This window comes from Grampus griseus (assembly GCF_964374135.1).
Source record: "Grampus griseus genome assembly, chromosome: 2".
Classification (NCBI taxonomy): Eukaryota; Metazoa; Chordata; class Mammalia; order Artiodactyla; family Delphinidae; genus Grampus; species Grampus griseus.
This window is the reverse complement of record NC_139018.1, coordinates 32,576,085-32,604,071: the sequence shown is the minus strand read 5'-3', so window position 1 is coordinate 32,604,071 and position 27,987 is coordinate 32,576,085. Positions and strand designations below refer to the sequence as shown.

General features: G+C 54.7%; 1 protein-coding gene across 1 annotated transcript; it reads left to right on the top strand.

Moving 5' to 3' along the window:
• Positions 1-317: 317 nt before the first annotated feature.
• PLEKHD1 (pleckstrin homology and coiled-coil domain containing D1) lies at positions 318-27,987 on the top strand (the record flags this gene model as incomplete). The annotated part of the gene is made up of 13 exons (XM_082647835.1): positions 318-466; positions 13,251-13,344; positions 13,669-13,758; positions 13,989-14,065; positions 14,920-15,011; positions 15,998-16,050; positions 21,149-21,243; positions 23,879-23,972; positions 25,679-25,857; positions 26,373-26,505; positions 26,906-27,050; positions 27,377-27,526; positions 27,818-27,987. 13 exons carry the CDS (start codon positions 318-320, stop codon positions 27,985-27,987), a joined length of 1,521 nt encoding a protein of 506 aa, XP_082503961.1.

Below are 27,987 nucleotides of genomic sequence, written 5' to 3'. Positions count from 1 at the left end.
TGAGCCTCCCTCCCCGCCGAGTTCCCGCCTGGCCCGGCGCAGCCCCGAGCCCTAGCCGCAGGCTGCGTGCCCCTCGCCAGTTGCCGCGGCGCTCCGGGCTCCGCGCGCTTTAACGCAGCAGCTCTCGGTCGGAGCCGCCTCGCGTCTCCGCCGGCTGCGACGCGCCCCGACGGCGCCCGGAGGCGCCTGCCGACGCCGACGCCCCGCAGCCTCCCGCCGCGCCCGCCCTCGCCCGGAGCCCCGCATCCGTGCCGTCCCCGGGGAGCGGGTGGGCCCGGCTGGGGTGGGCCCGGCTGTGGCAGCCCCGCTGAAGCAGGATGTTCACGTCCAAATCCAACTCGGTGTCGCCCTCGCCGTCTCTGGAGCAGGCTGACTCGGACGCGCTGGACATCAGCACCAAAGTGCAGCTCTATGGTGTGCTGTGGAAGCGGCCCTTCGGGAGGCCGTCGGCCAAATGGTCCCGACGGTGAGTGCCCCTGCCGCGCCCGGTGAGGACCGCCGGGGGAGGGAGCCAGGGCCGAAGGACCCCCTACCAAACCCTTCATTACCGTCCTACCTCTGCCTTCCTTTGTGACCTTGGCCTCGGCCCATTTCACTCTACGCTGGCTCCTCCTGGAAGATGTGGATCCTAGCCTGGGCTGGGTCATCTCTGCCCGAGGCTGGTCGAGCTGGGGTGGGACCGCTGAGTTCTCTGCAGAATGGATTTAAGTCGGGTTGGGGAGAGTGGGTGTGGGCTGAAGAGCGTGGCCGTGGTAGGAGCCCAGCTGGGTCAGATTGGGCCATACTCTGCTGCGGAGGAAGAAGCCCTGTCTCCAGCCAAAGATAGCCTCATGGGGGCCCCACTGGGTTCCATCATCTTCACAACTCCCCTGCTCCAGGCTTCTAGAAGTGCACTTAAGGTGGGACATGGGTGTCCTACATCCCACCCCCCACTTCCGCCTACCCCCAACTGGTACATACACTAAGAGAGCTTCTGAAAGGCACCGGCCAGGAGAAGGGCCTAGAAGGCTCTGTGCCCACCCCTGGAGGAGTGATGCTAGGAGCCCCTCCAACTGTCCCTTGAAATGCATATATTTCAAGGGAGATGGGGCAGAGACTGAGGAAAGTGGGGGAAAGGATGGACTGGTCCTGTTAGAAGGATGGATCCCTTGGAAGGAGTGGTTGGGAAGGTCAGAGCAGCCTGGGTCTTTCAGCATCAGCTTCCTGGTCCCAACTCAGAGGCCACACTCCCCAGACATCAGTAGCTATTTTCCACTCATAAATGAGCCTGGAAGGTATTGGAGGAAGGGGGAGTTCACAGCCCTGAATTTGCAGGAAGCTCCCAATGCTGGTTTCAGGAGCAATGGGACACCTTCTGGACAAGCCCATCTCAGTTCTGAGGTTTTCTATGGAATGGCCTAGTGAACTCAGACCCTGATTGGCCCCTCCCTGGAGGCATGATCCTGCCCAGGAAACTAGGATTGTGTCTAGATGCCCCTTCCCAACCCACACTATGAGTCTGCCCCTGAGCAGGGGGGGCTTCATATGTTCCCAGGAACACAGTTCACGGAGACATGGTAGTGGTTGGTTCTGATGTTCTGTTTTGATGAATAATTTAATATGTCTGCAAGACCACAGAACAAACGGAGCTGTAGATGGTGTTTTACATATCTGGTTTCGCATACTTTTGTTAGTTCTGCTGGATTTCACTCTAGGGTTTAATGGGATGTAGGCTCCTTGAGTTCCTCCAAAGTTCAGCTTATCTCTGATCCCCTGAATGGAGGCCTGGGGCAGCATGGAGAGCATCTTGTGAGGGGTTTCCAGGGCTGTGCTGTCTGAGCTGCAGTTCCCGAGCGCCAGGAGCAAGCTTGTCTCTACCAGGGCGCCCGAGTGGTGATGGGAAGGCCGCTTATAAATTTAAGAACCATTAGCAGAGTGGCCCCATCACCACTTCTACCTCAGCTGCTCCAGGCAGCCCACACTCCTCCACTGGGTCTGGCTGCTGTCCTTGGTATTACCTCCAGACATCCAAGATGACTCTTTCCAGGCATTTTCACCTGATTGCATCCCTAGTAAATGCTAGGGGTCTGCAACCCTCAGGTGTGGGGACCTGGCCCCTGCAGCTACAGTTGATTCCAGGGCTAGGAGGTGTTGGGGACAAAAGCTCCAGCTAAAAGCACAGTGACGGAGCCAAGGGGGCCTTGGAGAGCTGTAGTGCCCCCACCCCAAGGAGCTCCACCAGTAACCCCTACAGCCACTCAGAAACCGTCCAATCCAAGTCAGAGCAGCCTACATGCCCTGCAAAGTCAAGCCCTCCAGCCCCCTTCCAAGGAGACTGTCACTTCTGTTCCCTTCCTTTGTGGGAATTCTGGAGTTGCCACTGTGAAAAGACTCCCCCTGCCCACTCTAGGCCTCTGTCCATGTTCACAGTTCTGGGAACACACCAGCCACACACACACACACACACACACACACACACACACGCACACACACGCGATTTAGCCTTGGATCAGCAACAGCCAGCCAGAGAGGGTCTGGGATGGGGGAGGCATGATGCTAAGCGTAGCTCCCTTTCAACGCCCAGCAGGGCCCCTGGGTCCCAGTTCCCCATCTGCGAAGTGCAGTCTGTGGACTCCAGCTAATTAGCAGCCGCAGGAAGGCCTGGAAGGGGCCGCTCAGGCCCGCCGCTGCAGAGCCTTGCCATTAGGGCGATCGATGCCCTGGGAGGGGGACAGCTAAGAGGAGGGGCCCTGGAAAGGCTCCCGAGCCACATAAATAACGAACGGGCAGGATGGCGGCGGCTGCGGCCAGCTGGGTTCTGTAAAACCTCTTCCGCTCAGGGTGTGTTTCGGGGCTGTGCCTCCAGCTCCTGGTGCCCCAGCAGTCCTGCCCTTCCTGGGGCGGGAAGGTGCCTTTGAGCTGAAGGGTCAGCTAGTTTTCCATGAACAACGAAAAGAGAAAGGAATCAAAAACATTCCTTAGCAGAGATAAGAGGATCTGGAAGAGGTGTCTAGAGGGCAAGGTGGATGACTCTGTCCTCCCCCTAACCTGTGAGCAGTGGAGATGCGGGTGCTCAGACAAGGAGGAAGGGAGTAGAGCATCTCTGCCTTGGCTGGTGTCAGCCCCGTGGTAGGGCTGGTCCAGCAGACAGGCCAGCTCTCTCTCAGGGCTTCATACTTTCCCCGGCATTCCAGTCCCTCTCCCAAATCCCTCCCAACACCTCCCAAGGCTGGAGCCCCTGATGAGGCGGGCCCAGCCCATTCCTTCCTGCAGCAGGAGCGTCCACACTCCCGTCCCTCCTCCCCCAGCCCCCCGGGTGTAAGGTGACTAGTGGGCCCTGAGCCTAGCCCAGCAGCAGCTCACTCTTGGGGAACATCGGTGGATCCTGCCTCAGGGAGCTGAGACTCACGGTGTCCACGGAGTGCCAGGGAAACCATGGAGACAGTGGCCTGATTTCCCAAATCTCAGGCCACAACCTGCGCAGGTGTGGAGAGGTGATCTGCGCAGTTAGTGGTCATCATACCAAAAAGACCTGGGGAGACTTTCTTCACACAGAGATTTGGGTCCGGGAGTTTCATCTTTGGCTCTGAGCGCCGCTTCCTAAAGGTGACACTGCGGTACTGAGCTGTCCCAAAGGGCTGAGGGGAAGAGCTAGCATATCACCTCCATGCGCTAGGCTCTGCCTCACGCTAGTGACACTGGGATTTGGTCTCACTTTCTGGCTCATGTAGCGTTTCTCACAGCTGACTGGGAGGTGTCCCCCCAGCACAGCTGCAGCATTTCTGCTTGTTCTGTTCCAGCTGGAGGGCGCCCGCAGGCCCCTCTTTTTCTAATCAACTTGTGTTCTCCAAACTTCTTTTAGAAGGACAGCATTTGGTGGTAGGCAGTGGCTAGGTGGCAGCGCAGGGATCTCCCCAGACCCTTCTGTCCATCGCACCCTGCCCCTTCTGAGGTGGTGGTATCGAGGTTACACGGAGTCCTTAGCTTAAGGAGATGGGTACGCTCTCCGGATCGCAGCACAGCTGTAAGATGAAATTAACACCCATTATTTCAGGCTTCACTGCGGTCCTGTGCTGATTCGCCTGCACCAAAGTTAAAGGAGTTGGTTGTGCCGACAAGACACACTTCTTCCTCTCCCCGCCCTCCCAGGGAGCTGGCAGTGGAGGCTGTTGATGGCCTGTTTGAAAATGGGGGCCAGAACCCTTTCAGGCAATTCAACTTCCTTAAGTCCAACACTTGGAAATATAAAGCCGTTTCTTTTGAGAGCAGCTGTGGCCGTTGGTGGCAGGTGAACCCATGCTTAGAGGCAGGACCTCTGAGTTCCAGTCCCAGTTCTGCCGGTGACCAGCGCATGACTCAGGCCGAGGCATGGCTGTGTCACATCTCGCTGGCTGGCAGTGTCTCATCCACAGAATGGAAATGGATCAAATTGTGGCTTTTAAACTCTGTTCCATGGTGATTCTGCAAGTGCCTCGACTCCACCACAGGGGGGCGGGGAGAGAAGGCGGGGCTCCAAGGCCCCTCCCATTTCACCCAGTGCCTTTGCACGGTTATCTGCTTGACCTAGTAAGCTCGTCTTCACTGTGTTGTTTGAAGAATCCTCACATGTTTTGGAGCCCCTTGGACTTGATGATCTCTTCCTAAACCCTAACTTGTCATCACCCATGTATCAATACGTCACAGGCAGGATTCCTCCCGTCCTGTCATCTCAGACCTAGAGCCAGGCAAGCGGCAGAGGCCAGGATGAGCATCCCCCGAGCATACAAGGCCACCCGGAAAGAATGAAAAGGGACACGCACTGAGGGCTGTGTCGTTTCTACCTTCCTTCTGTCACTTCTGAAAGGGACACTTCTGATAAGCTGTCCTTCCCTGGCTCTAGGGTTTACCTGGCTTCAAACCCCACACCCCCGTTCTCAGCGCCTGAGGGGCTCAGGGATGGGGGAGCCTGTGTGCTGGTTCTGTGCTGGACGTTTGTGCCCAGGGAAGGAGGGGCAGCCAGGCTGCGTATCCCGCCTTCCCGTGAAACATAACCCATGGGCAGCTCGCACGTCCGCTGGGCTCCGGCTGCCCTCTTGAGAGTGAGACGTCTGGCCCAAGGTCTCATCCCACAGGAAGACTTGAGGAAGTGTAAAGCCTGCGCAGGGTTTCTGCTAATCCCCGAGGGGCTCTAAGCTCTTGTTTCCTTGTTTTTGGATGAATTGGCTGCCCAGTGTAGATGCTTCTTGTTGCACTAGCAGATACGGACCCCGGCTCGTTCCTCCGTCTTCGCGCCCACCCCACCCCCGCCACACAGATTCACCAGCCTCCACACAAGGTCTTTGGGGGTCTAGTAGACTGTGCTGAGGGGAAGGTTCGGCAAAGAGCAGGGTGGAGGAGGCATTTAAATCCCAGAGGTGCAAGCACCTAGCTGAGGGTCAGCTCCCTAGTTTCTCGAGCTTTCCAGGCACCGCATCTCACTAGCATCAGAGCTGGGATTGTTCACTGCTATCTCTTGACCCTGTAGGACCGGGGCTCGTGCAACTTCCCTGCATCCTCTCGCCTCTGCATTCTCCCATCACCCCTCCTCCCCACCGCCCTCCAGGATTTCCCCCAACTCCAAGTTTCTCTCACTCTGTGATGCAAAGCCCTTTCCAGCCCGTACGCCCACACTTGGCTTTTGCATCTCCAAACATTAAGGAGCTCGGGCAGAGTAGATGGGCCTTTCTTTGCCAGGACCCACCCAGCCTAGAAGGTACCTGTGGGTCTAAGTAACATTTTTTCCCTCACTTCCAGCTGGATCGACTGTGAGGCCTATGTTAGCGCTCAAGCTCTGCTTGAGCCCTCGTCAACCTTCAGAGCACTGAGGAGGGAGTAAAGGTGGAGGCATAGCTTAGGAAGGTTCCCTAGTTCAGCTTGGATTGCACCTGTGTCCACCCTGTCACCCATGCTAGGGCCTGGCCCTCATGTCATCCCAGACTCTGCTCTCCCCACTCTTGTCTATTCAACAAGCCCTGCTGATTCTTATCAGCAATAACCAATAACTCTGTTATAACCAATAACTCTAATCTGCACCTTTGCCGGGGTGTGGAGCCCTCAAAGCCACCGTCACCATGTCTACAACTGCAATTTGACCTCACAAGTGCCCTGTTTGAAACCCACTGGCAGCTCCCTTCATCTGCAAGAAGCAGCCCCACCTTCTCACAAGGACCACACGCCCCACCCTGACCTGGTCCCCACTTGTCTCTTTGACCTTGACTCACCCCCTACTCTCCCTCCTCCCACACCACTGCCCACCCCTTTGGCACCTACCTGCCAGTAATGCCAGACATATTCCGATAACCTCGAACACACTATTTGTTGCATCTGCTGTTGCTTCTGTCTGGAATGCATCTCCCCTTTCCTCTTCCTCTCAGTTTCCTAGATACTCCTATTCATTCTTCCAAACCCTGCTCAGTTGTCACCTCCTCTCACTTGCCACTCCCTTGGCTGGACACCCAAACCATTTGTTGCTTACTGGTCTGTACTCTTCCGGTGTCTCATACAAACTTACCACGTCACAGGGTACCCTGGTGCTTTGTAATGATCCCAGCTCCCCACTTACCAGCTGTGTAAGCTGGGGCATGTTACTTAACCTCTCTGTTCTCCACTTACCTCATCTAGCTCACGTGAGGAATGAGTAGTTAACAAACATTCTGATGTTACTAAAACAGTGCCTGGCACAAACGAGGAGCTTGATAAGCATTGAGTAGTTCTCAAATTATTGATTTATACAACTCTCGCTCCTGCATTTGCTCCCTGAGGGCAGGAAATCATCAAGCCCCAGGGCCCAGGCTGTACCACGTAATTCATTCGCGCTGTCTGACCTGAGCCGGCCAGGAGCTTACAATCACTTTGCAGAGAGAAGCTCTAAGAAGGCAAACAACGATGCCAGGTCTGAAGCCATGAGGAGAGACAAGTGCAGCGATGAGGGGCAGGCATCAGAGAGCACAGCACTCGAGAACCTGAGCTCTGTCAGCATGTGACGCAACCAGGTTTGTTTGCCCCACGCACAGCAAGCCAAGCACTGAGCCACCCAGGTTTACAGCAGAGGGAAGTTTTATTCACAAGGCAGCCAAGTGAGGAGACGGGAGAATAAGTCTCCCGGAAGGCGAGGAGCTTGGGGTATTTATGGTATAAACAAACAGGGTGGTCTGAGGCATGGGGAGAGGTGATTGGAGGGAAGGAGGTGAGGAAAGAGGTGTTCTGCGCAGGCGTATCTGAGTTACAGACTTCTTCATGGGACCCGTGTGCAAATTCCAGGTGAGTTTGGTATGAACCGTGGGGGAATTTGAGGCTGTGACGTCAAAAGGTCACCTACGGGGCAAGCAAGTCTATTCTGTGCAGACTGGGATCTGCCGGGTTGGGTCCCTCCGGTTTCAGCAGGTTTCGTTGTGTTACAAGCAGAGGGGTTTTAAAGAAGCCTTTCCCTTATCTGCAGTTCTGTAAGACAAGCTCGAGAGTTTCTGTGAGTCACCAGTTTCTGTTATGGGTTTTGAACCCTATGGGGCACAGTTTCAGTCCTCCCCTATCTTTTGATCCAATTCCTCAGTCTTGAGGGAAGAGGCCTACTTTCTGCTGTTAAGGGGCGAAGGCCTGCAGAGGATTTGAGCAATGGAATTGTTTTGCCTTTCATTGCAAACATGGGACCAAGGCTCTGGGTCTGGGTCTTTTCTTTTTTTTTTTTTGGCGGGGGGTGGGGTGGTGGTCTGGGTCTTTATGTTGATTGGTCATCGTATGGATTAGAACTTGGGGCTTAAGCGTGCGTGGCAAAGATCAAGTACAGAGTTTTAGCAAGAAGGAGTATAGGTCCTAGCAAGCACATACAAAATGACGGTTTAAGTAAATCCCTCAATTATCGACCTTATTCCTGATGGGATCCATAAGAAGATATTTCCCAAGAGATCGATCCAGGCTCTCGTGATGACCCTTGTTGGAGCCAAGTTGTCTAATGTTCTCTCAGTAGGTTTTAACTGCCAATGTGGTATTAATATACACATAACAGGAGGTACCGGCCACTCCACATATGCCCCTGTCTCTGCTGCAAACCTCGGCCTCTCAGCATTTGGCTTGCTGTGCGTCAGGCAAACGAACCTGGTTCAGTAACAGGCAGACAGAGCTGAGTTCCCAGTTTGCCCTTTGCTAGTTGCTGAATCTTTCTGTGCCTCAGTTTCCTCACCAGTGAAATGGAAAAACAAACACCCCCATCTCTTAGAATTGTTATAAGAGATTTAAACGAGATAATGTCAATAAAACACTTAGAAAAATGAGTGTCTTGGTACCTCATAAATGCTCCTTAGTCTAGAGGTGAAAATACTTAAATTCTTTAAAACCAGAGAGAAGAGGCAGCCAGGGTAGACACTGACCCCCCCAGACACAGACTGACGCACACTCTCTGGGCTTCCCCACAGCACAGGGGCTGGACAGGGAGGCCCTGAGGGCTAGGACTGGAGGCAAAGCTTCACCCAGGACTGAAGTTGGCCTGGATAGAAGGGTGGGCCTTGGACAGGAGGGAGGGCAAATGCAGGAAAGTGCTGTGTGTTTGGAGGATGGCGAGCTGGCCAGCTGGGCTGGAGCCAAGAGCTCCCGCCAGGAGGAGCTTTTGTGAGCACAAATGGGAAAGGAGGTCAGGGGAGGCTGCGGCAGACATTGAACCTAATAATAATAAATAAAATAGTAGTAATAAAAGTAAACACTTAAGGAATATTTACCATGTGTCTCACAATGTTCGAAGTCTTTATGTGAACAAACTCATTTCATTATCCCGACAGCCCTAAGAGATGTACGTACTATTATTATCCTCAAGTTACTCTGGGGGACCTGAGACCTAGAGAGATCAGGGGACTTGCCCTGGTCACACTGCTGGTAAGTGGCAGAGCTCTGACCCTTGGCTACCCCAGCCTTAACACCTACTGTCTTTGGCCCATCTGTTTCCTGCCCAGGTGCTGGCACGAAGACCAGAGTAGCTCCCAAGACAGTGTGGTGTGGGTGTAGAAGCAGGGGCTGTTGTCTTTGGGTTCCAGTCCCAGCTCCGCCTCTGCCCTGGCTGTGTGACCTTGCATGTGTTACTTCACCTCTAAGCCTCAGTTTCCTCATCTGTAAAATGGGAGCAAAAAGCCCTACCTTCCAGGATTGTTACATGGATCCAATACTGATACGTACGTTCTGCATGGAAGCCAGTACATGAGAACAGCTAAGTAATCAGTGACTATTTCCGACCCTTACTCAGCCAGCCCAACTCTGCAAGGCCCAGAAGGAGGCGGCCCCTGGCTTGCAGTCAGAATGAGAGGCCTGGGAGTAAGGGGACTTCGGAGAAAGGGGCAGGAAGAGGAAGTGGCCTTCTGTGCAGGGGCACTCAGGCCCTGGGCCCCCACCTGCTGAGGTGAAGCCTGAGTCATCAGCTGGAGCAGTGGGCAGGCACTGAGGTGGAGTTATAAGCAAAGCCAGCCCTTTGGGTCCTCGAAGTGTGCTTGCCAAATATGCCCTTTCTTGGGCCATCCTCTTCCTTGCCAGCCAGGGAGTCACCCTCCTCCTCCAGGTCCGTGCCGGCTCCCCTCCCTGTGACCCTCACCCCTACCCAAACCAAACCGACAGCAGCTGCAACAGGGCCAGTCTTGGCACGCGTGGCGCATGGGCCCTTCACAGCCCCTGCAGCCATGGGGGCCCTGAGGCCTGCTGAAGTCTGGCTGGCGTGGAACAAAGGCTACCCTGGACATCCGTTTTCCCCTGCCTCTCTGTGCCCTCCTTCAGAGGCCAAGGGGAGGAGGGCCGTGACATCTGGGGACACATCCTGCGTGGCAGACAAGTGCGGAGGACTTTATGGGCCTTTATCCGCCGGATCCTTTCTTGCCCCTCTTGTGGCCACTAATGGATCCCTGTGCCTCCCCCCCTCCCCGACACTCCCCGCCAACAATCTGTTCTCAGCCCAGCAGCCAGGCTGAACCTTTTGCAGTGTGAGTCAGATCATGTCACCCCTCTCAGAACCCTCAGTGGCCGTCCCTCTTAGAGGAAAAACCAGCCTCTAACAACTAGCAGTCTGACTTTCAGCGGGTTGTGTCACCTTTCTGCTTCATTTCTGCCCATAGAAACGCAGACACCTGCCTCATAGGATAATAGTGAGTATTAAATGAATTAGCAGAGGTAACTGCTTGGAATAAGGCATGGCTTGGGATAAGTGCTAAGTGAACATTAGCTTTATCATTAATGTTATTACAGTAGCCAACAGGCTCTTACACAATCTGCTTTCTACTTGGCTCCCTCTGCTGCAGCCATGCTGCAGCCTCAGTTCCTTCCAGAGCCAGGCACACTTCCGACCCCAGGGCCTTTGCACCTGCAGTTCCTCTGCCTGGAACACTAACCTCTCCGCAAATATTACCTTCAGGCTCTTCCTGGCCATTCTGTTTAATATCAAAACCTCCCCAACTCACCCCTCACCCCGTAACTTACCCTGTTTTATTTTCCTCCATAGCATTTATCGACGTCTAGTACATGGCATTTCTTTCTTACTTATTTACCATCTGCCTTCCCACTACACACACTCATTCAAGTATAAGCTCTATGGGGACAGATATTTGCATGTCTCTTGTCGACAACTCTATCCCCAACACCCAGAACATTGCCTGGCGTAGGTGGGAGTGCAGCGATTCTTTGCTGAATCAATGAATGTATCTTCATATCAGCCCCAAGAGACAGATATCTGCACCCGCATTTTATAGAGGAGCGTTTTTTTTTTTTTTTTATAGAGGAGCTTTGAAGGAAAGACTCAGTGAGGCTGGGAGCTTGCTTGAGGCTGTGGCTTGAGGGATGGAGACTGTTTGCCTCCAGAGCCCCGTTCTCTCCCTGCCCGTGTGTCTAGAGACCTTCTACCTGCCACCCACATCCACCCCTGACACAGTGATTTGCTCTGAGTGAGGAGGGTGCTCCAGAAGTATCAGGAAGGCAAATACCACAGACTGAGTAAACAGTCGAACTGTTAAACCCTTCTGCTAAACAACAGAAATTTATTTTCTCACTGTTCTTGGAGGCTGGAAGTCTGCGATCAGGTGCTGACATAGGCAGGTTCTGGTAAGGACCCTCTTCCTGGCTTGCAGACGGCTGCCTTCTCACTTTGTTCTCAAGTGGCAGAGTGGGAGAGCAAATGCTTCCTCCTGGAAGGCCACAGTCATGTTGGATTATGGCCCTACTTCTTGACCTCATTTAACCTTAATTACCGCCCAGAGACCCTATCTCCAGATACACTCACATTGGGGGTTAGGGCTTCAACATATGAATCTGGGGGAACACAGTTCAGTCCACAGCAGTATTTCAGAAGCCATTGAAAAGGGAGGAGAAGGGTCCCCAGCAGGTGGCTGCCTCCCGTTTTCCTGTGGGTAATGGGACCTTGGGAATGCGTCACTCAGCCCTGTCCTGGGTCTTCTGTGAATTGGCAGAGCGATGAGCACAATCTCACTTGATCCTCGCAATAACCAGACGGGGTCGGTATTATCACCCTCATCCTACAGGTGAATACACAATGCTCAGAGAGGTGAGCTTATTGCCCAAGGCCCCGCAGCTGAGAAGCGGCAGGTCTGTGTTCTTAACTACTCTGAATTGCCCTTGCAACTCTCTGGGGACATCTCTCTCATCCCACAGGACTGAGGGACCATGGCCCGCCCTCTAGGAGCCCAGTGTCCCCTCCAGACAAGATGAGCACACGGGGTGTGGCTATGGAGCTAAGTGCCAAGCTCATGGCCAGTCAGCAAGTGCGGGAGGAACTCCGACGGCAGTGTGGGCTGGGCTGGTCACCAAGGGTGAGGCAGGTTCAACCAGTGGGCACTCCTGGGAGAGCTGCACAATCTCCTTCGCAGTAGGCAGTGAGCTCGGTGTTCGCCTCGAGCAGAGAGGCTGAGGGGCAGAAGTGGTGGGAAGGCCAAGAAGGTGGGCAGGGGTCAGGTGCTGGGGGGCCCAGGAGGTGCCTGCGGTTCCGCAGAGGGTGGTATTCGTGTGCTCTTCCTCCACTGGGGGAAGAGTTGGCATTAGCAGTATGTCACCGCTGAGGTCCACAGCTCCCCTCAGTATCTGGCTGGGCAGAGAGGGTCGGTGCAAATAAAGAACGTGGTTGGGGTGAGGCACACAGCAGAGGACAGAGCTGAGCTCCTTTCCTAGGGGAGGTGAGACGGTAGCTGTCAGCCATGCCAGCGACCCTCCCGCGGTAGCCGCGGCCTCAGGAAGGGTCCCAGGGCTGGTAGCACCTTCAGAGATTCGCCAGCAACTTTTCAAGCCCCTCCCAAGAGGGTGTGTCCAACCAGTGATGTGCTGATAAATATTTAACAACTGGCTCTCTTGGGAGGGGGGTGGGGCGCGGCACTGCTTTGGAACATTTGAGGATTTTCATGGTGTAAATACTCACAGTATGACTGATATCAGCTACCAGTACGGTGTCACTGAACACAGAGCCGGGGAGACTCATGCTGTTGGCTGTCATGAGCCCATCTGAGCGCTGTTTCTGGCTCCCCCAAGTCCCATGGCTCCAACAGTGACATTAGCAGGGGCCCTGGGAGGAAGGAGCCAGCCACTCTGAGTGTCCCAGAGCCTCGGGGCTCTCAGTTCCAATTGGATCTTCCCCTGGAGGGCACCTGGTGTCTTATCCTAGTCAGCTCCAAGCACGAGGTCTGTGAGAGTCCCTAGGCCATGCTCCAGCTGTGGGCATCAGTCAGAAAGCACCAAGGGCCCAGAGATCCTAAGTTAGACCCACATCCCAGAAGGAGGCTGTGGAGCAGCTGAGCCCAGAGGCAATGCGGGTGTCACGTGTAGGCGGCAGGCCTGGCCTCACCAGCCTGGTATCCACACCCCATTTGACTGCCAGTCTTCAGGACCACTTGTCGGGATCCTGTGTCTTCTTGCCCTCCTTCTGCCTCTCCTGGGGTAGACCCTAAGGGACCAAGGTGGCGGCTCACGGGGCTGAAGGTACCTGAGGGGAAGGACCACAGATACCCCCTGTGTGGCGGCTCAGGGGGCTGGAGGAGCCGGTTGTGGAAGCCACTGAAGGCCTCTTGTGCCCACTTCCACTGGTGCCAGGGTTGGGCTGCCTGCTGGTGGGTGACTGACCAGCTGAGGCCTTTGCCCGGATGTGGCACATGAGTTGGTGAGGATGAGTCTGAGCTGGTGTCCCCAGGGGCTCCCCATGTCAGCGTGGGCCCCTCAAGGTCACTCTTATCGTCCCGAGAAACCTCACCCCTTCTCTCCTGTTGCCCCTCCTTCCCCACCTCCTGCTATAGGTTTTTCATCATCAAAGAGAGCTTTCTTCTTTACTACTCTGAGAGTGAAAAAAAGAGCTTTGAAACCAACAAATACTTCAATATACATCCTAAGGTGAGGGGGCCTCTCCCCAGGGCCACAACGGGGGAGGGCCCAGTGGGGAAAACGGGGGCTGGTATCCTCTGAGGGTAGGGTACCATCTGTTGTCCTGCTCTGGTCAGGGAGTCTGGAAAACAAGTCCTTCTGGGGGCACAAGCCACCCTGGACCCCTCCTGACCTGGGTCCCCACCCTCCAGTGCCCCCTCTGGGAAAGTTCTGGTCTGGCTTCCTCTTGGGCCCTGGGCAACACCTGGCTATGGCTGAGGGCTCCCAGAGGCCTTGAGTGACCTGGGCTGGGCGGGGGTGTGGGGGTGGGCGCCTCTTCTGATTCTTTCTCAGGGTGTCATCCCTCTGGGGGGCTGCCTGGTGGAGGCTAAGGAAGAGCCCAGCATGCCCTATGCCATGAAAATCTCCCACCAGGATTTCCACGTGAGTAAGGCTCTCCCCTTGGCCTGGGCTCAGCAGGGGCAGAGCAGCTTCTCTGGGACCCCAGGCTCCCTAAGGGCAACCCCTCCAGCGGGCTGGCCTGGGAAGAGTGTCAGTGACTTGGGGATGTCGGGTGGGAGAGCAGAACAGGGCCTGCAGAGGCCTGGCCGTGGCCTCCATGATCCTCAAGGTGGCCTCCTCTCAGACACAACCGTGGCTCCTCTTCCCGGCAGGGGAACATCTTGCTGGCTGCCGAGTCGGAGTTTGAGCAGACCCAGTGGCTGGAGATGCTGCAGGAGTCTGGGAAGGTGTAAGTGCGCACGGGCAGGAGGGGTCAGCCTGAGGGTCCAGAAGGGGAAAGGGTGTGGGCTGTGCCGACCCTGATCTCCCTGCCTCTCTGCTGGGATCCCGGTGGGCACTGAGCATCCTAGGAGAGGGCAGGGTGGGGAGGACAGGGCTGTGGGAGCTGGTTATTGTGGGGAGAGGAGACAGACCAGATTTCGAGCATCTTTGGGGGGTCTCCTAAGTGAGCTTTGAGCAAAGTGAGTTTGCTTGTCTAGCGTCACAGGTGGCAGACGTGGGCACCATTTGTCTCCAGCTCTCAGGACCAAACCCAGCATCGCTAGGAGGATTTGGCTGCCTCCTGACACCCGTCTCATCTCCCCAGGCCCATAATTAACCCTAGCTCAGACCAGAGCTGGTGCTTTGTACATCAGAGTCCAGATCACAGAAACCTCCAGCCCAGCGCTATCCATTTGCACACAAAGCCCTGTCCCAGCCCCTGCCTATTCATGCTGGGTCGTGCTTTTAGTTCCACAAATAATGCTGAGTGCCTGCCCCGTGCCAGGCCTTGTGCCAGGTGGTGGGCATTCAATGGTGTAGAAAGCAGTCCAGGAAGCAATCTCTTCCCTGCTCCCAAAGTTCTGTTGGCCCAGCCCACGGTGGCCCACTTTGCAGCCTGGGCCAGCCTCCGGGGACTGTAACTGATCGATGCTGGTGGCGTGCCCAGAGCCGCGGGTGCCGAGGTGAATGCGAGCTGGGATTCTGGAGGAGAAAGAATGGCGAGTACACACCATGCACGTTCTCTTTCTCCTCCACCCTTCTGTTTTAACGATTTTGTGTTTCTTCCTCTTCTCTCCTGTCCCATCTGCCCTCCCTCCCCAGGACTTGGAAGAATGCCCAGCTGGGAGAAGCCATGATCAAAAGCCTAGAGGCCCAGGGGCTGCAGCTGGCCAAGGAGAAGCAGGAGTATTTAGGTTGGCTGAGGGATGGGCTGGAAACTGAGGCTCCCTGACGGTAGCATTTCAGGGCCGGGGGCTGCAGCCCAGGGCTTGATGCAGGACTGAGAGAGCGTGTCTTGGGTGGGGCTTAGCAGGCTATGAGGAGCCAGAGACTGGCTCGGAGCCTGGAGGGCTCTATGGCGTGATACATGTCCTCTGGGCCAGCGTGACAGGAGGCAGGAGGCAGGTGGTTAGGAGCCTGGCCTCTGGACCCAGCTTTGTCATTTATCCATCAGCTGTGTGTATCGTTAGGCAGCTCAGCCTAAGTTTCAGTTTCCTCATCCTTAAAATGGAGACATTTTTGTTCCTAGCTTTTAGAGGTGGTATGAGGATCAGGTTAAATAAGAAAACGCCTGGAAGCTCTTGTGTCAGGCATGCGGTAAGGGTCCCACTAATGGAATTGACGTTATCCTGCCCAGGGCCCCAAAGGTCTGGACTTGGTCCCAGTGATGACCCCCCAGCCCACTTTAAGGTTCTAGGCCCCTCTGTTCCTGACTGGCTGGTAGGCATGCTCTGTTTGAGAAAGAAGGAGGTGAGCCTGGGAGGTCGGTCCTTTGCCTGGGACCCGCTCCCCTGCTTAGACAAGTGGGGCCCCAGCATTGGTTCCCTTCTGCCTGCTCCAGACACCCTCTGCCCCCAGGACCTGCCCTGCCTCACTAGCCAGACACCAGCACAGAGGTTAACCCGGGGGTGCAGAGACCCACCTGAGCTTCCAAAGATGAGCTGTCATTGTCTTATGAATGCACGAAGCAGGGACAGTGCCGGGACGGGAGCGTAGCAGCTCAGGCCAGTGTGGAGCGTCCATCCCCGGGAGCTGCCCCACCCCCTCTGGCCTGGGCACGGCAGTGCCGACCTCTTCCTCGGGAGGAGCTGGGGGTGGTGGAGGCGATCGCAGGCACTGACCCCTCAGGACTGGATCTGGAGTGAGCTTTTCGTGACAGCGTGTGTACTTGCTTTGGCAGACAAACTGATGGAAGAGACTGAAGAACTCTGCCTTCAGAGGGAGCAGAGAGAGGTAGGGGCGCATCGAGGCTGCTCCCCGCCGCCTCCCGCTCTGTGGGCCCTTTCACAGCCACAGTGTACTGACTTGTGTTCCTGGCATTAGGGAGTGGTGTAGGGGAGATGGGCACCCAGACAACTCGCTGGGAAATCAGACGGGCAGAGCAGGGAGGCCAATGAGATGACAGTGCTTGGGACTTGCTGCTGCTTCTTGGCAAGAAGTGTATTTCTCCTTGCCAGTCGCGGGGGAGGACAATAAAAAGGGTGGGTGATCACTTTCTAGAGAAAGAGCCATTCAAAAATTTTATAAGCTGTGTCAGGAGGTAATGAGCTGCTTGTCACTGGTGATATTCACAGGAGGCTGCGGTGGCCTTTCTCATCCACAGCGGGGCTTCTGGCACCATAAAGGTGATTGGGTTGGATGATATCAGAGGTTCCTTCATCCTCTAAATGTCAACGTACAAGTTCTAAGGAGGCCAAGCATTGGCTGGGGGCAGGCTGTGGCGTGAAGGAGACCCTTGCCTCATTTGAAGACGGGGGCTGCTGAAGTCCATGCCGTTTGGGATCTCCATGCAGCACTGGGCCTTGCCTGTTCTGAGAAATCACGACCACCCCTGAAGGGCAGGGTAGGGTAGTGGTTAGCGGTGCTGACTTCAAGTCAGGCTGCCTGTGTCTGGATTGGACCTTCACTGCTTCTGGCTGTGTGACCTTGGGCAAGTTACCTAACCTCTCTGAACATTAATAGTCTCATGTGGAAAATGGGGATAATAATAGAACCCATCTTATCAGGGATGTTTTGAGGATTCAGTGAGGTGTTACATAGAAAGTGCTTAGCACATAGTACATGCTTAATGAACATCTACATTTGTGAGTGTTACGATCATTAATTAGCCCATCCTGCACTTGAACTGCCCCAGAGTGGCATACCCTGAGGTGCCTGCAGAGGGAGGGCCTGATTTGGTCCACTTCTCTTTGCCTGGTTCCTGTTCCTTGTCTCTCCCAGGCAAGTCCAGGGCTGGGCCCATCAGCCTGGACTCAGTGCCTGCCTCTCTGACTTGACTCTTGCAAACTCCCCACCCTTTCCAACCACCCGTCACTGGGCTCAGAAACGGGCCCGACAGTCAAGAAGCATCATGGCCCTGTAGCACCCCAAACACTCCCGGGGCCTGGCAGAGCACCTGGCCCAGGATGGGTGCATGATAAATGTTGTGGAATGACTTGATGAATGAATATTTTTGATTCTTATAATTTTACATTACATCTTGAGGACAATCCACCCTCATTTTTCTTCTTCCAAAAATTTATCAGATATTCTTGCCCTATTTTTCTTCCAGCTGGACTTCAGTATCATTTTGTCAATTACAAAACAAACAAACGAACAGAAAACCCAAACCCAGACAAACAGAAAAGAAAATCTGTTGAGGATTTGTATTAGGACCGCACGGATCTGAGGATTGGCACCATGACGGCATTGAGCCTTCTCCCCGCCCCGCAGCGTGTGGGCTGCTGGGTCCGGGCTGTCATCTGGGCTCTTCCCACATTAGGAGTTTGGCATTTTCTTCATACAGTTCTGCACATTTTGAAAAGTGAGACTTCTGGTGGGTTGTCAGCAACTTAAAAGCAGGTAATTTAGGAAGCCAGGGGATGGGATGGAGTGACAGACACAGCCGCTGGCAGAGAGAGACAGACTTATCCATCAGAGAGACTAAATCTGGGACAGCAGTCAGCCCGAGGAAAATTTAGACACTCTATCTAGGTCTTTAGCCAGGAAATGAGGCCAGCAGAGACCCACTGCTCACAGACGTTGCTTAAAGCCATAGCACGCTGAAGGAAGGAGACCTGCCAGCTGTGAACGTCCTGGGTTTTGGGTACAAAATGTGAACAAGACTCACTAGGGTCCAGCTTGGGTCCACCTTGGTAAAGGCTGCTCTGGGCTGGCAGGAGGGAGAGGATGTGCTCGGGTTCTCATTCCGGTGTCAGCTGTGTGCTCTAGATTGGGAATAGAACTCACGGAGTCATTCTGTCAAGGGTTTTCCTTCCTTAACTTGTTCATCTATATTATGGACACACCTGCCCCCTTCACCCTTCCCATCTCCACTGCAGGTCACAGAGATGGTCTGGGAGTACCTTGCTTGGGCCACTTAGAAAGGCATTTGGTACAATGGCCCAGTGAGAAGCTGAAGATTCTCTGGTCTCCAAGAGGCAGTCTGGTTTAAAAGGAGACTCAGGGTCTGGTACCAGTCTATCACTGACTGTGTGACCTTGGACAGATTTGGCTCTGTGGTGCTCCAGTAAGAGCGATGGCTGTGCCTGACGAGCTCCCAGGTTGCTGAGGGGCTCAGTGAAATAGAAGCCAGGGAGTGCTTTGTGGACCGGTAAGGCCTGTGCAGATACGCGCTGTGTGATGGTGCAGCTCTGACATCCTCCACTTGGCAGAAAGGGCAGGGAACTCTTGGGGTACGAGCTGAGAGTTCAAAGGGAACCATCCTGGGCTCTTCTGCCCTGGGGTCAGAAGACAATGCCGTTCCTTGGGTGCAGGTCCCTCAGTTGTCCCTGGCTCCCTTATCATCACTCTTATCCCCTGGAGGAGGGCAGCCTGCCTACCTTCCCTTTTCTGGTTGAACTGTGAGAGCTCAGCCTTGCACGTGGGCAGGCACATGGGAAATCAGAAATGCCCAGGGCCAAGTCAGGCAGGGTTCCTGCCATGCGGGGTGCTCCCAGTCAGAACTCAGACTCTTGGAGCTGGAAAGGACGGCCCCTTTCAAGGTGAGGCTCTCTGCTGACCTCCCTGATGGTTACTGATCCTGATTCTGGCATGGGCAGCTCACTACCTCCGGAGGTATCCTTTGCATTATTGCTCCACTATTTGGAAGCTCTTCCGTGGAGCTGGAATTTGCCGTCTAGTGCCTTCTTTCCAACCTCATACTTTGGCAACTTAAGTCAGGTGCAAGAGTCAGAAGCAAAAAAAAAAAAAGAAAGAAAAAAAAAAGTCAGAAGCACAAGCATGATGTGGTGGAGAAAGCCTTCAGCTGTAGGGGGTCTTAGCTGACCCCAGTCATGGCAGCGGTGCCGCAAACACTCATGCCGCCTTGGGCCGTGTGAACAGAAAGTTCTGGCTGCTTCAGTTACAGGTTGTGTGTTCCACTCCCATCAGCATTCTTAGGCTCTACCTGGACATCAGCTTCATTTAAGAATCACCCAGATGAAATGGAAGGTGGAAAGGAAGGGAGCAACCAGGAAGGAGATTTTCTTTCTTTTTCCTCTTTAATATAGAACTTTAACCCCTAATGGTAGAAATCGTGCTCTTTGTAGAAAATTTGGAAAACATGAAGAAGAAAACATATTTTATCCTTAACCCCACAACTGATCGGTAATTACTGTCAACTATTTTTTTTTAAATTTATTTTATTTATTTAGTTTTGGCTGTGTTGGGTCTTCGTTGCTGCGCGTGGGCTTCTCTCTAGTTGCGTCGAGCGGGGGCTGCTCTTCGTTGCGGTGCGCGGGCTTCTCACTGTGGTGGCTTCTCTTGTTGCGGAGCACGGGCTCTAGGCCCACGGGCTTCAGTAGTTGTGGCTCGCGGGCTCCAGAGTGCAGGCTCAGTAGTTGTGGCTCGCGGGCTCTAGAGCGCAGGCTCAGTAGCTGTGGCGCACAGGCTTTGTTGCTCCACAGCATGTGGGATCTTCCTGGACCAGGGCTCGAACCCGTGTCCCCTGCATTGACAGGTGGATTCCTAACCACTGCACCACCAGGGAAGCCCCTACTGTCAACTTTTTGGTGTTTTTCCTTGGTCTTTTTTCCTACATAATATTCTTATATATATCTTAAACATAATAGGATCACATCAGATATTCAGTTTTATGGCCTTTTTCATGATACCTTTCATTTTACCTTCATTAACACTGTACCTTCAGCAGTCTTCCATGTCATTGAACGTTCTTTGAAAACATTAGTTTTAGTGACCCTAGGGTCACTAATCGGACTCTTCCCTTTCCTTTGGGTTTTATTCCTTCTCTGATTCTCCTCAGCCAAGGGCAACTTCTCCCCACAGGCAGCCCCACCCCCTGGTGGGGTTTCCATTCCTTGAGAACAAAGCCCCTGGGTGAAGAATGAGGGCGTAATTTGGAGCTAGAAGATGAGAGAGAAAGTGGATCTAGAAATAATATCCTCCCACAGCGTAAAATGTGGAAGAACAAAACAGTTGTCACAGAATGCTTCTAACCACCCTTGGCTTGAAGTGCACCCCTCAATACCACCTGCCACTGAACCCCAGGAAAACAGAACCCCTGGGGGGCACCTGCTTGCTGGGAAAACACTTGAGCTCGCCGGCAGTCCTGAAGGGACTGGTCTGGTTCCCCGGGCCAGCTTGTCCTGGGCTTTCTGGCTATACTGTTCCCTTGCGGGTGAGTCCAGGGGAGGCTGCAGCCACCTGTGCTCATTGTTTCCCAGATGCCTTGAGGAAAAGGGCTTTACTCTCTGACTTTGGGATTGGGAATAGCTTTCCTTTGCGGCTTCTAACAGGTGCCACGCCAGGGATCTTTAATGGAAATCTACACACACACACACACACACACACACACACACACACACACACACACACACGTTTCCCTCCAGGGCTTGGGGGCCAGCCAACACGCCTTAGGGTGCGAGTGACTGGAGTTGCCCAGTGGAGCAGACATCTAGAATTATCATCACATCCTGGCGCAGGAGATAATGTTGGGATCCTTTCTAAACCCTAGCTCAGCATGCTAAGTGTGTTCTTGTTTTGTTTCATTTTTTATTTATTTTTGAAATTTTTATTGTAGTATGGTTGATTTACAATGTTGTGTTAGTTTCAGGTGTACAGCAAAGTGATTCATTTCTATACACACACACACACACACACACGTATGCATATATATTCTAAGTGTGTTTTAAGTGAGCCCAGTTCATCACAGATCTCGGTGTCATTGAGACTGTGTGTCACTGAATGGGACCAGGGCTCCTCAGGGCTTAATTCCAGGTCTGGTGCAGACTGTGCTGAACCGCAGAGGGTCCCCTGGGTTAGAGCGGGGCTTCCTGGCCTCAGGAGCCCTTTGCTGCCTGTGACGCTTTTCTTCCTCTCTGATTCTCTTCAGGAGCTTGAGCGCCTGAACCAGGTGCTGGAGGCCGAGAAGCAGCAGTTTGAGGAGGTGGTACAGGAGCTGAAGATGGAACAGGAGCAGATCAAGAGGTGGTGGTGGGGCTTCCCTGGTGGCGCAGTGGTTGAGAGTCCGCCTGCTGATGCAGGGGACGCGGGTTCGTGCCCCGGTCCGGGAAGATCCCACATGCCGCGGAGCGGCTGGGCCCGTGAGCCATGGCCGCTGAGCCTGCGCGTCCGGAGCCTGTGCTCCGCAACGGGAGAGGCCACAGCAGTGAGAGGCCCGCGTACCGCAAAAAAAAATAATAATAAAAAAAATAAGAGGTGGTGGTGGTGCCTGGGGGAATGGGGCGGGGGCAAGGTGCACCCAGGCTAGGACATGTAGGACCCATGTTTCCCGTTAGGCTGGAGAGGCCTCCCCCCAGGAGATCCTTACTGCTTGATGACTTGGTTTAGATCTGTCCTCCCAATGCTCCGGGCCTTGGAGTGTGCCCAGAAAAAGCTGCAGACCCCACACCGATGAGCCACTTCTGCACCCTGGAGCATGACGCATGGGCAGGTGCAATCAGAAATCCCCATGAGCAATGACCCCCTCCTGCCTCGGGCAAACCTCCCTTACCCGGGGCAGACAGGTCAGGCTGGTCTGGAGGTGCCCTTGGCCAAAATCCTCAACATTCCCTGTCTTTCCTGCACAGTCTCTTCACATTCTGGCTAATGATGTCTGTCCCTTGGGATCTTTAGTCTGTGTGTGGTTTGCAAACCCAGTTGCATATTATAATCATCTAAGAGGATTAGAATCTGCTGAAGTTAGGGCCCAGACATCTATACAGTAAGTCCCCACACATGAACGCGTTCCGTTCCAAGAGCTCGTTCCTAAGTCCAATCTGTAAGTCCAACAGATTTAGCCTAGGTACCCAACTGACCCAATCGGCTGTATAGTACTGTACTGTAATAGGTTTATAATACTTTTCACACAAATAATACATAAAAAACAAACACAGAAAATAAAGAAAACTTTTTCGATCTTACAGCATAGTACCTTGAAAAGTACAGTACAACTGGCATACAGGGGCTGGCATTGAGTGAACAGGCAAGAAGAGTTACTGACTGGAGGAGGGAGGGGAGGTGGGAGATGGTAGAGCTGAAGGACTGTCAGCAACAGGAGGTGGAGGGCGAGCTGCCATTTCACTCACGCCTGACGCTGATGGCACAAGTTCTGGTTCCTTGCTGGATTCAATTCTATCCACCCTCTTGAAAAAACGATCCAGTGACGTGTGGGTAGTAGCTCTTTCCTGGGCTTGAGATAAAGATACTGTACTCTGTACTCTATACAGTACTGTACAGTAAAGCACACAAAAGCACAACCATTTATAGAGGATGCACGCACGTGACAACGTACGCCAGACACGTAAACTAACTTACGTGATTGGACATGCGAATGCATGTTCACATCTTTGAAAGTTTGCAACTTGAAGGTTCGTATGTAGGGGACTTACTGTACTTTAAAAAGTTCTCCAGGTCGTTACTTTTTCTTTTCCTTTTTTTTTTTTTTTTTTCTGCGTTGGTTATTCATTGCTGCTCGCGGGCTTTCTCTAGTTGTGGCGAGCGGAGGCAACTCTCCATTGCGGTGCACGGGCTTCTCATTGCGGTGGCTTCTCTTGTTGAGGAGCACGGGCTTAGGTGCTCCACGGCATGTGGGGTCTTCCCGGACCGGGGATCAAACCCGTGTCCCCTGCATTGTCGGGCGCATTCCTAACCACTGCGCCACGAGGGAAGTCCCTCCAGGTCATTCTATGTCGCCTATCCATGAATTTGGAGACAACTGCTCTGGTTACTGTTCATGGTGCTGGTTGTTGTCACCATCACCATCATTATCATCCCCAGCACCATCGTCACTACTGATTATCAGTGATAGCCCAGAAAGAGTGTTCTTGAAACAGCGTTATAAAAGAAAGTCATTAGACATGTGTTTCGGGGAGGGAGAAGCTCAGAGACTCTCATCAGCTAATGGCCAAGCACCTGCTCACTTCCAGAATCGTGCCAGACCCTGGAATGGAAGATAAGCCCTCTCTCCCTTGAGGATCTGGTTGGGAAAACCAGACTCACACCCAGGAAACATCAACAATGTTTACAATGATGTACAAACAGGTGCTCAAGGGCACAGCACAGACCCCCTGTTTTATACGAATTAAGATATATGTGGGTTTCAACAGAGGTTAGATTGTGCTGGGCCTTGAAGGGTGGTAGGAGTTGGAAAATGGGTGGGAGAAGTAAAAGGCATCTCAAGCAGGAGGAAGGGAAACCGGGTGTAAAGGCCCAAGGGGACCCAGGCTTGTTAAGACAGCAGCAAGGAGTTTGTCACCCCAGAGAAGGGCCTCAGCCATGTCCCATGTCAGAGTGAGCAGATTGTAGCAAGGGCTGTCCAGGGAAGACAGGGTGAGGCCATTGTTTCTCCAGTACTCCTCTCTGCCCTTGGGGTGGCCCTGAATTTATTCTGACAGATTCATGTACACCTGGAGCAAGTGACTTCAGCCCCACTTGGCCGGGATCTCCTCCGTTCAGCCCTGGGCTCCTACAGCTGCTGGCAGCACCCAGCCACGTGAGGGGCTGGCCTTCCAAAGAGCCCTCTGAGCTGTATAGGGAAGCCGCATAGACTTCTGTGAAGCAGAAGCCACGAAGGGGCCTGGGAGGGGTGGGCACTGCCATACCCAGCCCTCTGTCCCTGCAGGGAGCTAGAACTGACTGCAAGATGCCTCAAGGGTGTGGAACAAGAGAAAAAGGAGCTGAGGCGCCTCACAGAGTCCTTACAGCAGATGCTGGAGGTGAGGGGCCACTGGCGGGCTGGCTGCCTGGAGGGAGCCATGGTCGGTTGGGCCACGTGATACAGTTTTTTCCAGCAGTGTTGCCCCAGAGAGTTATCTGCAAGGGAAACGGGGCACGAAGGGGAGCTGATCTAAAGGGTTTCTTCTCTGTGGACCATTGGGAACTCCAGCTGACACTTGAGGGCAAATTCAAGTTTGCCCTGGCCATGACTCTGGCCTTAGGAAATCCACCTTCTTTAGTGCTTATATATATTTTATTTATTTATTTATTTATTTTGTGTGGTACGCGGGCCTCTCACTGTTGTGGCCTCTCCCGTCGCGGAGCACAGGCTCCGGACTCGCAGGCTCAGCGGCCATGGCTCACGGGCCCAGCCGCTCCATGGCATGTGGGATCTTCCCGGACCGGGGCACGAACCCGTGTCCCCTGCATCGGCAGGCGGACTCTCAACCACTGCGCCACCAGGGAAGCCCCAGTGCTTATATTTTTATACTCGATGGAGGATCGATTAGGGTGGGCTGCACGGCCACCCACCACTTCCTTCTTGCGGCTCATTCACTGAGCTGTTCCCCGGTGAAATTGAGCGTGAGGGAAAATCCACTGCCAGATCACCTCCACTTGATACAGAAACAGCGAGGGAGGAGGAGGAGGGGGCATGTGTCAAGGACAAGGTGCCAACTCTTTAGCAGGGCGTCCAGGTGCACACTCTGGCCGCAGCCTCTGCTACCCTCCTGTCCCCTCTCCCTCTGCTGCCCCTCCACACGCGGCACAATGACATCCCCACATCTGGTTTAAACCACTGAACACAAGTGCCCCGAGGAAGCCGTGACCTCCACCCTCCACACCTTTGCCCACACTGCTCCTTCTCCAGAACGTGCTCTCACCTCTTCTCTGCCTAGAGAACACTTTCATCCTAAAGCTCAGCTCAAATATCACTGTAGTCAAGGTTCCCCGACTCTTCGAAGGAGGGATTTGCTCTGAGCTCTGGGTCCCCCCAGCACTTTGTACATCTGTTAATGCACTTGACACATGAGGTTGTGTTTTCCCAACAGTGAGCTTCACTAGGTTGCATCTTAAGTTCTCTCCAAGCCCAGAACCTCGAGTGAGCCTGGCATGTCGTGGGAGATCCGTGATGGTTACCAGATTCATGAACTGCCTTGCGGATCGCAAGGTTTCTATTCCCCCTTGACTGACTGCGGCTTTGTGGTGCCTTTATTTGTTTATCTTTCCCTGTCTTACCACAGGAAGTCGTTCTCATGGGTAGTTTCAACTCCAGAATCTCTTAGTAGTGCAAGATCCCAGTCTGATAAGTGGGGAGAATGTCTAAGTCTGCTCGTGGACTGGTTCCTGTTGGGTGTTCTTCACACAAGCCCAGCACACTCCCTCACTTGTTCCTGGAGGAACAAGGACCCCAGAAGCTCACGATGCCCTTGAGCCTTTGGTCCCCGTTGTAGTAGGTGCCCCGTCCACGTCCACTGCCACGAGCTGGGCTCCTCCCTGACTTCCTCGGTGGAGGAGTAGCCTTGCCTCAGTGGGAGGAAGGAGATCCTCGCTGGCCTTTTACCTCAGGGAAGAATGAAGACATTTCAGGTGTCCCTCAGAGGACTGAGTGAGGAGAGCCTCACTTCCTGGAATTGAAATCGAGGTGAGGGCAGCCATGGCGGAGAACCTGACTTAGGCTCTTTCTCTTCGCCTCCCTCCATGCCAGGAACTCTCCATAGAGAAGAAGAAAACCCTGGAAATGCTGGAGGAGAATGAGAACCAGCTGCAGACACTGGCCAATCAGAGCGAGGAGCCCCCTCCCAGTGGGGGTCTCCATAGCAACCTGAGGCAGATAGAGGAGAAGATGCAGCAGCTCTTGGAGGAGAAGCTCCTGGCGGAGAAGCGGTGAGGGAGCCCTAACCCCCTGAGTCCACAGAGGAGACTCTCCGTGAACTGGACACCTGGGCTCTTGGGTTCTAGTTGTCCTCGATCAAATGGGTCACTCACTTCCTTTTGTCTAGGACTCAGTTTCCCCACCAGACAAATGGGAAGCAATCCTTCACTATCCTAAACAGACTTGATAATTGTCTCTTGCAATGGTGTGACCCATACAGACAGTCATTAGGCCTGTCTAACAGAGCTTTGTGACAGGCTGGGCAGGTCCTCTCAGCCCCATTTTACAGATGAGGAAACTGAGCCTTGGAGGGGTTGGAGGACCTCCCCGAGCTCACAGAACTAGCAAGACGTGGACCCAGGACTCCCCTCACTGACCACATTACCCCCATCACCACCTGGGAGACAGGACCCAGCCAGTTCTGGGGCTCACGAAGCAGGGTCTCAGGTTTCTCCAGCCAGGTCCCTACTGGAAGGGAAGCCCCGTTGGTGAGTGGGCCCTGAGTGAACACCTCTCCCCGGGGCAGGATGAAGGAGAACGAGGAACGCTCGCGGGCCCTGGAGGAGGAGCGGGAGTTCTATTCCAGCCAATCCCAGGCGCTGCAGAACTCGCTGCAGGAGCTGACGGCGGAGAAGCAGCAGGCCGAGCGGGAGCTCAAGGTGCTGGGCCACTGGGAGCACGTGGTGCTCGGGGCCCTCCCCTCACATGGAGGCTTACTTCCCTCACCTGGAGACACTTCCCTCACATCCCTCCCCTCACCGGGCAACTTCCTGAATGAGCCCTGCTAATCTGACCAGCCAGGTGCAGGCAGTGCAGCCACCACGAGGGGAAGCCCTGAGCCTGACCTGCGGCGAGGCATCATTGGAGACACCTGTCCCGTGCAGGGGCTGAGTCCCAGCCATCGGGTGGAGGGCGTAAGACAAGAAGCAGGATGTGGTAACTTGCATCCCAGTCCGGAGGCGAGAAAGCCCGCTGAGCCACGGGTGATCAGGGAAGGCCTCCAAGGGATGATAGCTGCCCCGCCAGGACCCATTTCCCTCTCCTCGCCTCTCCCCTCAGGCTGAGGTGAAGGTCCGCGTGGAACTGGAGAGGCGTCTGCGGGAGGCAGAGGGGGCCTTGCGGAGCCTGGAACAAGGGCTCAACTCCAAGGTGCGGAACAAGCAGAAGGAGGAGAGGATGCGGGCTGACGTGAGCCACCTGAAGAGTAAGCCCTGCCCCCGCCGCCGGCCCAGCCCTCGAGCTCTGCCCAGCCGTCCAGGCCCTGCGGAGCCCGGCCTGGGGCCGGAGCGCCACTCGGGGGCCTGGTGTGCACTAGGTGTCCCATAGGTGTTGATGGGCATCTCCTGGGCGTGGCTGCCTTTGGCTCTTGGATCCGGGGTGGGGGGAAAGCCTGAAGTTCTGCCCCCTTTGGCAGGTGACTTAGGTCTTCAAAGGGATGGGGGTCAGCGTATTTCCCTCTCCACCCCACCAGGATCCTGGGGAGGGGAGGGGCGGGCAGGAGGGGAGGGTGCAGTGGAACTGCGGCCGCAGGGTTCTTTGAAGAGTGCATCCGGAATGCGGAGCTGGAGGCCAAGATGCCGGTCATCATGAAGAACTCCGTGTACATCCACAAGGCGGCCACTCGCCGCATCAAGAGCTGCCGCTTCCACCGGCGCCGGTCCAGCACCTCCTGGAATGACGGTGGGTGTGGCTGCCCCCCCCCCAGGGCCCTGGCGGGTGGGACGGTCGGGGCTGTCGGTGACTAGGCAGGAAGAGGGCAGGGCAGGGAGGGAGAGGGGCTGGCCCAGCCCCGAGTGTGGCCCGAGCCCGGCTCCCCCAACCTTGGGCTTCTCCCGGGGTCATGGGAGCCCATGGGCCGGGAGGGGCTGGAGGATGGGGTGCGAGGGAGGGGGGCTGGGGTTGGGGACAGGGCTGTGCCCCAGTGGAGGGAGGGCTGTTCACGGCCGGCCCGTGGGGCCACCGTATCCCCAGTGAAGCCGTCCCAGTCCTTCATGACCTCCCAGCTGGAAGCCAACAACATGCAGGAGCTGAAGGAGGTGGCCAAGCGGCTCAGCCGGGACCAGCGCTTCCGCGAGTCCATCTACCACATCATGGCGACCCAGCCTGGAGCCCCCTCTGCGCTTCCCCCGGTGGGAAAGTGA